The sequence below is a fragment of the Prionailurus viverrinus genome, chromosome D3, assembly GCF_022837055.1.
Source record: "Prionailurus viverrinus isolate Anna chromosome D3, UM_Priviv_1.0, whole genome shotgun sequence".
In the NCBI taxonomy this organism is placed as follows: Eukaryota; Metazoa; Chordata; class Mammalia; order Carnivora; family Felidae; genus Prionailurus; species Prionailurus viverrinus.
The window spans coordinates 39,245,015-39,257,786 of NC_062572.1; the positions used below are offsets into that span (position 1 = coordinate 39,245,015).

At 36.6% G+C, this 12,772-nt stretch overlaps 1 protein-coding gene across 2 annotated transcripts in view; it reads left to right on the plus strand.

The window, feature by feature from the left end:
- The window catches only part of L3MBTL4 (L3MBTL histone methyl-lysine binding protein 4), a 447,392-nt gene that overhangs the window by 243,958 nt on the left and 190,662 nt on the right, over positions 1 to 12,772 (plus strand). For both annotated transcript variants that reach the window (XM_047828725.1, XM_047828726.1), the window contains exon 13: positions 8,946 to 9,060. In XM_047828725.1, the coding sequence (XP_047684681.1) occupies positions 8,946 to 9,060 (115 nt within the window). The remainder of the gene's footprint in view (positions 1 to 8,945; positions 9,061 to 12,772) is intronic.

The following is a 12,772-nucleotide window of genomic DNA, read 5'->3' on the forward strand; positions in this document are numbered from 1 at the left end:
AATGAATTATACACCATGCCCACTTAAGTAGGTTAATCCAAGATAGGCAAGGCTGGTTCAATATTCAGAAATTAATTAATGTAATCTATCGTATCAAGAGCCTTAAAAAATCACATAATTGTGTTAATAGATGCAGAAAAAGCATTTGACAAAATCTAACACCCATTTGTGATAAAAATTCTGTCGTTTATAAAAGTAATTTAGAACTTGCTACCAGTGAAATTGATCTTGTACTAATAAACAAATTATAAGAATGGATAGAAAAAAATCTGTAGCCCACCAATGGCTTCAAAAATTTAGAAATAGTGCTCACGATACATTCAGTTCATAAGCATAGCTGCAAGTGTGTGTTTATATATAAATTTCCATTTGGCTAATAGTACCCATGTAGATATTAGATAGGTATATAAATCATTATTTATGCCTTATATTATACTGTCCATTGTGCTATTCAGTGTTCCCTATATGAATGTCTGTACAGTAAATTCCTATCAGTGAAAATTTTGCACCTTTATACTACCTGGTGTAGTTTTTTCATATTATAATTGTGTAATAGATCCTCTTCGCCGTTGGTGGGGTATTTTGGAACTATTTATTTGTGGCAATCATCCTTTGACTACCAAGGGTAATTATATATTTTGGCTTACCTGGGATAGTCCTACATTATGCCTGTTGTAACTGTGTAATCAATAGTGCTCCCTTTTACTCTCAAAAATGTCCCATTTGTATAATAAATTACGTGGTCCCTCAAGATATAACCAGCTTTTCTTGACTTTCACATGCCTTATGTCTTACTATTCATATTTAGAAATCCTGTCTTCTTTTAACATAAGCAGCTAAAGCCCTTTTTGAGTTGGTGGTTTGTGAAGAATGAGTATGAATAATTTGTGATTTAGTAGAAAAACCTTGATGGTTTGATACCATATCCAAAGTAGAAATTTGGAATTTCAAGACAAATGGAGAGTACGTGTTGAAACACCGTCCACTGTGAGGGCTGGTGTCCTGAACAGAAGGGGAAGGGAGCAGCCTGGTGAATATCCAGAAAGGAAATGGCCTTTGTGTTAACAATGGATGTGTGGGGGCGCCTGGGTGGCGCAGTCGGTTAAGCGTCAGACTTCAGCCAGGTCACGATCTCGCGGTCCGTGAGTTCGAGCCCCGTGTCAGGCTCTGGGCTGATGGCTCAGAGCCTGGAGCCTGTTTCTGATTCTGTGTCTCCCTCTCTCTCTGCCCCTCCCCTGTTCATGCTCTGTCTCTCTCTGTCCCAAAAATAAATAAACGTTGAAAAAAGAAAAAAAAAAAACAATGGATGTGTGGCGTATGTCAGTTCAGTGCTTAACGCTTTTAAATCTTATGACAGAGCTTACTTATAAAGGCATTTATGTTAGTTATAACCATAAACTGATTTGGAGATTGTTTGTCCTCACACTGCTAATGAAGGAGGTTTTTCTTCCTAAGATATTACCCACAGACATGTGGCCACAGAACCCTGAATGTGGCTATTATTATGCCTAACTCTGATGAAATATTTAGATTTCTTAACAAGAATTAAAGCCCCAGGGATTCTGTTGGAAATTTGGCGTTTTTATTTCTTGTAGGACTCTTATGGGGAAAATATATCTTATGGGAAAAACTAATTGTATTTGTTATAACAGTAACCATAGAAATAGAGAAATGGAAACTTATGCAGACATATTTATCACAAATGGAAACATTTGGAGTTGAATGTTCTCTGCATTAGGCCTTCCACCAGGTCTCTCTTGGACTTGTTCTACAGAATTAAAAGGGATTTGTGACTGTTTTTAAAAATAAGTTATTCTTCATTGCTTTAGATGTAACTGTGAGTTTGACGGCAAGTTCAGTTGATTAACAACCTTGTTGCCGTGGGGATACCCTAAGGAAGCATTTCAAAAAGTTTATCCAAAAACCACCTTCAACAGATAATCTATGATGTGTGATTAAAAAAATACAATTTCCAGGTATCGTTCCTGACATCCTCCGCCCCCTGAATTAGAGTTCCAGTAGAGCAGGAGACAATTGGTATTTTGCTTACTAGATTTTGAGAACCATTGTCCAGGAAATATGCTGAATTTGGGTAGTGGCCTTAAAAAAATGAAAGGTATTTTCAACTTGCTATAGTGAAGCTGTTAATTTTTCAATTTAATGATTACATGTCTTTGTAGTGCTTATTATAGGAATGAACTGGAAGGAAAGTGGAAGCGATTGTATTTGTGAAAGAGCAGAAGGGTTTAGGGAGAGATTAGCAGGGAAAGGGAATTGAGGTAATTTACCAAGAGTGGCTGTGGACGCCCTGGAAAGGAATATGCAGAGGCTGCCAGTCCCAACACTACTCAGTGGCAGTTCAGGCTCATGGCCTTGGGGGAGAGGGAGAGTTTCAAATCACAATCAATGACTTGGAGACGTTGGCCACATTTCCTAATCCCTATGTATCTCACTAGCTTCTTATGTAACATGGAGATAATAATGTGTGAGACTAATTTTCAGAGTGTATACACTTGTCTGTTATAATTCCTTTTCTTCATGTTCCCTCCCTCCCTGTTCTTGCCCGGAAGATCTGTAGGCAGATTGGCTCAGTGGGGAATTAATATTTAATGTGCAAAAGTATAGGTAGTTCTGGACTTCACCCTGTATTATTCCATGTTAATTTGTTTTCATTACGAAAATGCCTTTTTATACTATAAAAATGTAATTTAACTCTGCTACAATAGATTCTTAGTTATAGTAATCCCAAATATCCCCACCATTTGTATTCTTGTACGGTTCTCTCAATAAACTGTTCTCAGCTGAAGTCTGGTTCTGCCATTTACTGGTGGTATGATCTCGGCAAACCTCTTAAAAGGTTCCTTTTCAGAATGTGTGAAAACAGTATATTGTAGACGTTCAGTGAAAATGTATGTATTTTATAGCTGTGTTTGGACTATGTAAGCATACGGTAAAAGTGAGCCCCCTGCTATACTCAGCGCTCTTGCTCTTAGATGATGGTGGTATTTTGTGAAGGCATTATGTGAGCATGCTTGTCCTGCAGTGGCACATATGTCTGGTCTCATTACTATTTCTTCATCCGCCACACCGTCCAACAACAGAGCTCTGCATCACAGGAAGTGAGATTTACTGTAGTCTTATTAGCACCAGTAGTTATGAGTAATAGATATCAGGAATAATATATGAAAACCCAGGTTTTTTTTTCTAGAATGAAATTTAATGTTAAGTCTAGTTATCTGAAAATGTATTCAATTAAAGGTGAAGAGTTCAGGTACAGTGAAGCCTTTTTCTAAATAAATTAACATCATCTACGTGCTTATAATTTGTTCACCATAAGCCTTTAAAATAGATTTGAAGCCTTTGACAATAAAATACACACATCCAGTAAGCCCATTAAAGTGGAAATTACAAATTTAAAAACCATATAGCAGAAGCAAACAAGCATAATAATATCACTTAGGCTAATAAAATTGTTGTGATTGAGCATTAAATTTAGCTCCAGTGTTCCTAGATAAATAACAGTTTATTTTCCAGCTGCCCTAAGGAACAGCGACGGGCGATGATTACTGCCATGCATCTCATTCCGCTGATGGCTTTTGAGGTCTGACAGGGTGGAAGCCATGGTGCTAACAGTCATGGTGGCATCAAAGACAGCTGAGGCCTAGTGGCAAGGCGCCAGGGCTGAGGGACAGTAATGATAAGGCAAAGCAAGAAAGACCTTGCCAGTCCAGACAATCAACAGCTTTATATTTACACTCAGGAGTGTATCCTTGTTTTTTAATAGGGTGATCTAATTCTTAAGCGTCCAAGTTATTTTACCAGTCATTAATCACTAATGCAGATGATGTTAATACCATCAGGAAGTATCACTACCCATTTAAAGGTAAGAGCTTGAGACAGTGTTTGATTCAGTTATCTGACCTCTGTTTTCCAGTTTGTCGTAATCTGAGCGAGAAGTGTCCATATTTCTATGCAGCTTTATACAAACCCAAATATTTAAAAATCGTAAATATGAAATGGAGATGATTTGGTTTCCAAAATAATTCTTTCCTTTATAAAAGGACTCTGTAAATATTCTTAAGATGCCAGTCTCCTTTATTAACTTGACCATCTGGTTGCAATTCTTAAAATTGGGTTTTCAACTTCAGAGATATGAAGATCTACATACTTGAAAATATCTTTCATAAAGATGTATATAGGTCAGATTTGGGTTATATTTTCCATGTTTAGATGGCCTTTGTCGGGGAGTGGAGCATCACATCATTGGGTTAGGAGGAGCTCTTTTTAATTCCCATGATTTCATTGTAAGTAATTATATGCAGCATCGGAAAGGGTAATTTAATATTTATTAATGAACATAAGGGAAAACATTGAATAAAGTACATAAAAACATTGTATCTGCTTTCAGAAAAAAAATTTTTAAAGATACTGTCATTTTAGTTTTTTAGTAATAAACCTGAATTCCAACAGTAGGATTTCCAAGTCTAGGTACAGTAGCTGAAATAGGAAGACCTAACTCCTTGTAACAAGATCTTGCTGGAACATTTGGCCTGTCTTGTTTGTGCTTAGAGGTGGTTCCCTTGCTTTTGAAATAGAAAAAGTAGCACTGCAAACTTAAAAGAGAAAGGACATTGAAATTAGGAAGAAATATTAAAGTTTGAGGAAATTTTCTGTTTCTTCTTCACAGCATTATACACACTTACACAAGCTTCTTCCTGTTGGTAAATCCAGAGCAGCAGGCATCAGTCTTAAAAAGAGTGCTATTTTTGCCTTTCACAACTGGAATATTTAGTCTTCGAGTACTGACGGCATTATGCAGTTCGGCTGTGTCCAGAATACTGAAACATTACCATAAATATGGTAAAAGATAAGAATAGCCCCCATTGACAGCAACTGCATGTAGTTTTGTGTCTTCCCTCTTTCTCTACATGATGTCTGGTTGATGCATGTTGGTACATGTAGAAACAGTCTGTCCTTTTTATTGGTGACTACTGTTCATCTCATGCCTATGCTACCCTTGCTTTCCAATAGATATTCATCTGTTGTTGGGCATTTGGGTCATTGTCAGGTTTGACATTTTGAATGAAACTGCAAGGAGCACCTGTTTACACAGCTTTATATTTTCATCTCTTTGGGATGGAATTGCCAGGAGTCACAGAGTAGGAACATCTGAAATCTACAATACAGTAGCAAAACATTTTCTAAAGTAATTGTCCTATTTTCCAGCCCCAGTGACATTGTATGAATGTTCTGGGAGCTCCACAGCCTCACCAGTAATTGATGTTGTCTGTCATTTAAGTCATACAGTTGGCTTTGTAGTATGTCTCAATGTGATCTCTTTGATGAATAGTGAAGTTGAACAATTTTTTATTTAGTTTTTGACCATTCATTGAACCTTTTTTTTTTCCTGTAGAGTATCTCAAGTGTTTTGCCTATTACTTACTGGATTGCCACTTCTTTTGTCAGATAAATGTATTACAAATGTTCTTGGTTTGGTTGTCCTTTATATTAATGATGATTTTGAGGAGCAGAAGTTTTTTATTATGATGAAAAATGAATTTCTAGAATTACTCCTTTATGGGTAGTGCTGCTTGTATGTTAAGAAACCTTTGAGTATCCCAACATCATGAAGATTTTATCTTAAGTTTCATTCTTGAGTTGATTAGGTTGTTTAGGTTTATAGCCCATTTCAAATTAATTTGTATGTGGGAGGTGACATAGAAGTCAACTGGTTTGGATTTTTTCATATGTGGATATCCACTTAATCCAGTATCATTTGCTGAAATTACTGCTCTTTCCCCATTGAATGGCCTTGTTACATATTGAAAAGCAATTTAACTATATAGATGTGAGTCCATTGACATAATCTTTTCTGTTCTAATAATGTATTTGCCTATGCTTAGGCCCAAACAACACTGTCATCATAACTGTGGCTTTATAGTAATTATAGAAATCAGAGTGGGTCTTCCAAATTTGTTCATTATTTTCAAAATTGCTGTTGTTCTATCTGATAATACTTATGAAATACTTTCTATAATATTTCTTGCAATGCAAATCTGTAAGTGAATACTTTCTTGTTTTTTTTAATCTGAAAGTTAATTTTACTCCTTTATGAGGGAAATTTTTTTGTAAAACAAAATCTTAGGTTGATATTTTTTTAATTTCTCACTGCTTTAAAGATCTCATTTCATTATCTTCTTGTCTATTCTGTTTTTGATGAGAAGTTGGCTAACATTCCTGTCATGGTTCCCTGTATGTAATGTGTTGTACTTCTGTGACTGCTTTCAAGACTTTTTCTTTTGTCTTTCATTTTTGGTGGTTTGCCTATGATTTGTGTAGTTCCGATTTCCTTTGTATTTATTATGCTTGTGTTTTGCTGTTTTTGTTAAGCTTGTAAATTGGCTTTTTTTTTTGACCAAAATAGATTTTGTTGATGTTATTTCTTCAACTTTTGTCTGGTTTGACCATTATCCCTGCTTTATTGTCTCTCCTCTCATTATGGACTCCAAATTGCATGTGTTAGACCAGGTGATTCTGTATTACAAGTACCTGAGCCTCTGTTCATTTTTGAAATTTTTTTATTGTGTGCTTTAGATTAATAATTTCTATGAATCTGTTTTCATGTTCACTTACCCATTTTTCTGCCATCCCTAATCTGTTAAGCCTATTCAGAAAATTTTTATTTAAAATAGTTTGCTTTTCAGTTCTAGAATTTCCATTTGTTTATCTCTTATGGTTTCCATTTCCCTGCTGAGACTCCCTATCTGTTCCCTCATCAAGACTATTTATCCTTTAAGTTATTAAACATATTTCAATAGGTACTTAAAAACTTCATGTCTACTAATTACAACATCTGGGGCATCTCAGGGTCTCTTTCAATTGACTACTTTTTTTAAAAAATGAGCAGGGCTCACATTCACCTGCTTATTTGCATGTCTAATAAATTTTGATGTTATGTTGGACATTAAGAATGATACAGCATTCAGATTTGGGAGCATTTGTCTTCCTTTAAAAAGGGTAGAGTTTGTTCTGTCAGTCAGTTAATTACTGATGGCTGTTCTTAATCTTGTTGAGGTTTTATTTTGGCCTTTCTTAGGGCTGGTCTAGAATACTCTATGACATGGTTCTTATTAGAAAATTATGGCCTTTTTGCATGTCTCGGTCAAATTCTTAAGATGTCTACACTCGTGGTCTCTCTACTCTCCAGGTGTGTGTGACCTCTGCTATCTTCATTTTACTTCCAGCTCTGTATCAGATGCTCTCTTCTTCACTTCACCTTGTCTCACCTTGCACATGTACAGTCCAGCCCTTGACCAAGGTTGTGCAAAAATCCCCCAGAGATTTCTGGCCTCCCCTTATCTGTAGCTCTATTCTCTTTAGTGTCTGTCCTCCGATTTCCAGCTGCTTCATCAGTGCTGAACTGCATCTGTGTCTCCTCAGCACAGCATGACTGCTCTGTTTCTCCTCCCTGTGCTGCTGTCAGGAAATTGACTACAGGCTGACATCTGGGGCTCGTCTAGGTGTACTTAGGGATTACATATCTGTGGTGCCTATTGTCCAGTGTCTACAGTCCCTTCATATATTCAGTCCAGTTTTATAGATACTACTGGGAAAGGGCACTCTGTCTCAGCCAGAAGCCTAAGTTTGGTAGAAATATTCTCTTGAAAGTTATTCCTAAGATTGTTGGTTCTCAAACTTCAGTATATATTAGATACATCTAAAGGACTTGTTTAAAAATTGTGAGTCCCTGTCCTTTAGAGTGTCTGAGTCAGTGGGTTGAGTTGGGGCCTGCCAATCTGCATTTCTAACATGTGTCCAGGTGATGGTGATGCTGATGGTCAGGGAACCAAACTTGGAGACCCACTAAATAAGAAAGAAGGATCTTGAAAAAAAAGCATTGGACTTTTTCCTAGATACAGTTTTACCTTTTTTTCTTTTTTTGTGGTCCTATGTCTTGCATAACAGACTGATGTTTCAGTTAGTTTATTATAATGCCAGCAATCTTGCTGTTTTTATTAAAATTTTGATTTTTAAAAAATTGTGGGTTTTTTCTGCATTGAAAAGGGATTCCTCACTTAATTAATAGAAACAGAAAATATGTAAGAGAGTAAGTAAGGTTATGAAATTTATTCTTTTTGCGTGCCCAAATAATTTGGTTCGTTCATTCTGATATGAAACTTCTAAAACATAGTGTTTTGTAAGTTTCAGAAATAAGTATGTGATTATTGTTTCAGAAATTGAGTTTTATTTTTTATTATTGGACCTATATGTATGTGTATATGTGAATTATGTGTATGTGTATGTGTGTTTTGTAGATAAGATGCAAAACAGTGGTAACCATTTGCTGGATTTCTGGACCTGAGCCATATCTCTTCCTTAGGTTTACTGAAAGTTTACACTGTCCTTTACAGCTCTCAAGATAGCCATTAATCTGTCTTAGTAGCATATTTCATCCGCTCCTGTGCCTCCATTGTTTCAATGGCTCCATCTCTCCTTGGTTGTCAGGATTTTGAAACTTATTGCTTCCTTTCACTCTAAAATCGATGCATTTCCCGATAGGGTAAGCCTTGTACTTATGTCAAATTGGTGACTCTAGTTGTTGTGTCTGACATGATTTTTCAGAGGCATCCAGTAGAAGAGGTGTCCTCCCGCCAGCATTACAGTATTACTTAGCCGGGGAAATGGATTGGTATTGTCCCTTCAGGTTCTGATCAATCTCTAACAGATTTTTTTGTTTACCAACTTCTTTAATTTCTCAGAAAAATTGGTACTACAATAGTCTTTAGTGGTTAGATTAGAATGCCCTTTGATGGCACATTTTAAATATTGTTTCAGCTGTAATGTATAATTGTTACAATTTTAATTTCAATTTCACAGGTCTGATTTCTAATATTTTGATGCAGACATAGTGAAATCCTAATTACTAAATGCTAATTACTCAACAGGTTCATTTTGATGGCTGGGACCACAAATATGACTACTGGATGGATGCAGACAGCCCTGACATCCACCCGATTGGATGGTGTGACATAACAGGGCATCCCCTGGAAGTACCATATCGTAAGTATTTTATTCTTTGTTGTTGATTTTTAAATACTTAGCCTGAATTCCTACCTTAATGCTGTTCTTTTTCCTGTCATTATAAGTATTTTAAAACTAAATATCAGATAGGTGAATTGACTAATCAGTGCTACAGCTATGCTGTAATTACTCGTAATTAAGCCTCAAAAGAGTGTGCTTTATATTTTTAAAAAGTTATAATAATAATTAAGGAATTATTTTGATAGTGTTGTCTAGGAGAATCTTTATTTTCTACATTTTAGTTTGGGAAACTTAACCCAGTCCAAATCCATCGAACTTGGGCCATTGATTTTAGCTGACGTGCATTTTGGTTTTTTTTTTTAAACATCCCATCTTAATTAATTTTCTTTTATAGATTATATTTCAAAAAGTTTTAGAAAAAATAGATATTTTAAATTTCAGCAATTAAAACAATTAGTTGAAAAAAGTCCTCTGTTATATTGGTATTTTCATTATTTCTTTCTTTCTGGCTACTTAAAGTTAAAGAGGAAATTAACCACTCTAAATTTTAATGAACCTTGAACCAAAATATCTCATTCTTTTGTCTGAAGGATTCTTTCTACCAGATGAGGCTGACATGACTAATAGCTGGTTCCAGACATATGTGCAGGCTCTCCATTCTTTTGTTTGTTTTGTTCCCTCACTGCTTCTGGTGTTTTTCTGTTGGTTTCTTGGGATAACGGCGAGCGTATTATTCTGTTAATGAGGTTATCTTATATTGAGCCAGCCCCACGATGCTAGAACCTCAAGGACTAATTGCATCTTTGAAGTAGTTCCTTAACTTATAGGAGTGAGAAGAATTCCTGAACTTATAAAAGTGAGAAGCGTTCCTGACTTGCTAACATGACATCTTTACGTTGTGCTGGGTGCTTCAAAAACTACAAAGTCAAGAAGGTGCAGGTCCTTACTTAACTTAGAGTGTGTTAGCAAGTGTGGAGTCTGTACATACAGAATGTAAAACCCAGAGACCATGGTCAGTTCTATGTTGGCGGGAAAGTGTTAGGATTTGTGCTCTGTGTGTGTGTGTGTGTGTGTGTGTGTGTGTGTGTTTTCTGATTCCACTTTTAACTCTCCATGATTTCACATCCCAGTATGTCAGGGAGATGTTTCTCATTTTATGTTAACCTCCCCCTTTTCCCACATGGACGTGCACACATCTATCCCTCACACAGTAACTTTCTCAAGTAGGAATGGTCTCAGTGTAAGTAGGAATGGGTCAGCATTCCAGGGACAGGGACACCCTCTCTTGACTCCACTCCATCCCATCCATTACCTGCTCCCTTGTCAAACTGCTTAACCAGCTTCTCAAACTGAGTGTCTCATAAATATCCCAAAGTCTATGGATCAAACTGAACTCCATCCCAAGCCAAAAATCTTGCTTTTCTACTATAGTTCCTACTTGCTTTCAAAGTTCCTACTTCTTAAGCAGAGTCATTCTGGACTTGCCCCCCCCCACCCCTTCCTACACCCCACACCCCATGTACAATCAGTCACCAAGTCTTATTGATCCTCTAACTTAATTTCTCCAAAATCTATCTCTGACCCCTGCCTGCTCCCTCCCAGGTCCATTGCATTTGATCTCTCATCATAGTTCAGTGACTTGCAGACTGCTAGTTAGTGAGTTGCATACATCCTCCTGAAAAGCCTAAGATCTCAAAATTCAGGTTCTAGAGGCAATATAGTCTACCAGTTAGAAATGTGGAACCTGGAGTCAGAGTGCTTGGATATGAATCTCAGTTTTACTGCTCACATAGCTGTGTGACTGTCTATGCCTGTTTCCTCATCTAGGAAATGGAGATAATAATATTATGTGCCTATCTCAAAAATGTATAATGATAAATGAGATAAATGCACACAATACTTTAAAAACTACTGGGGCGCCTGGGTGGCGCAGTCGGTTAAGCGTCCGACTTCAGCCAGGTCACGATCTCGCGGTCTGTGAGTTCGAGCCCCGCGTCGGGCTCTGGGCTGATGGCTCAGAGCCTGGAGCCTGTTTCCGATTCTGTGTCTCCCTCTCTCTCTGCCCCTCCCCCGTTCATGCTCTGTCTCTCTGTCCCAAAAAATAAATAAATGTTGAAAAAAAAAATTAAAAAAAAAATTTAAAAACTACCTAGCCCCAAAGTATGTCCTGAATTGGTGCTGGCTGCTGTCAGGAAATGATATCACAGTCTATAGATTGTCATTTTTATATGAAATTATGTGATTTATTAAGGATTACAAAACCTGAAATTGTGCTAAAATTAATGTGATTAGAATTTTCCAAATGTTTTCATTTCTTCCTTCCTTCCTTCCTTCCTTCCTTCCTTCCTTCCTTCCTCTCTCCCTCCCTCCCTCTCTCTCTCTCCCTCTCTTCCTCCCTACTTTCTCTTACTTTCTTTCTATTCATTTATTTACTTACATTTATTTACATTAATTGTAGTTGACACATGTATACATTGTAGTGATTTGACATTTATATACACTACAGAGTGATCATTGTAAGTGTAGTCACCATCTGTCACCATACAAAGTTATTAAAGTATTATTGACTATATTCCCTATGCTGTACTTGATATCCTCATGACCTGTTTTATAACTAGAAATTTGTACCTCTTAATCCTCTTTACTTATTTCACCCACCCCCCAATCCCTTCCCCCTTAGCAACCATCAGTTTGTTCTCTATATTTATGAGTCTGTTTCTGTTTAGTTTTGTTTGTTTGTTTAGATTCCACATGTGAGTGCAATTATGTGCTATTTATTTTTTCTGACTTATTTAATTCAGCATAATATGTTCTAGGTCCCTGTTGTTGCAAATGGCAAGATTTCAATATTTTTATGAGTGAGTAATATTCCACTTTATATATATGTGCCACATCTTCTTTATTCATCTGTTAATGGGCACTTGGGCTGCTTCCATATCTTGACTACTGTACATAATGCTGCAATAAACATAGGAGCACATATCACTTTTTGAGTTAACGTTTTGTTTTCTTCAGATAAATACTTAGAAGTGGAAATGCAGGCTGATATGGTAGTTCTATTTTTAGTTTTTTGAGGAACCTCCATACTTTTTCCATAGTGGCTGCACCAGTTTATGTTCCCACCAGGAGTGCACAAGGACTCTCTTTTCTCTACAACCTCACCGGCACTGGCTATTTCATGTATTCTTGATACTAGCTATTTTGGCTAGTGTGAGATATTACCTCATTGTGGTTTCGATTTGCATTTCCCTGATGACTAGTGATATTAAACATCTTTTCATGTGTCTGTTGGCCATCTGGATGTCTTCTTTGGGAAAATATCTATTGAGGTTTTCTGCCCATTTTTTAATTGGATTTGTTTGGGGGTTTTGGTGTAGGTTGTGTGAATTTTGTTAAATATATTTTGGATATTAACCCCTTATTGGGTGTACTGTTGGCATATATCTTCTCCCATTCAGTAGGTTGTCTTCATTGTGTTGATGGTTTCCCTCCCCATGCAGAAGCTTTTTAGGTAGGTGCGATTTCATTTGTTTATTTTTGTTTTGGTTGCCCTTATCTGAGGAGACAAATCCAAAACAATTATTGCTTAAGACCCATGTTTAGCAGTTTATTGCCCATGTTTTGTACAATTTTCATGATTTCGGGTCTTATATTTAGGTCTACATGTATAGTTTTTTTCCCCCTTGTAATTGATTTCTAGTGTTTGGAAAAATGCTTCATATGATTTCAA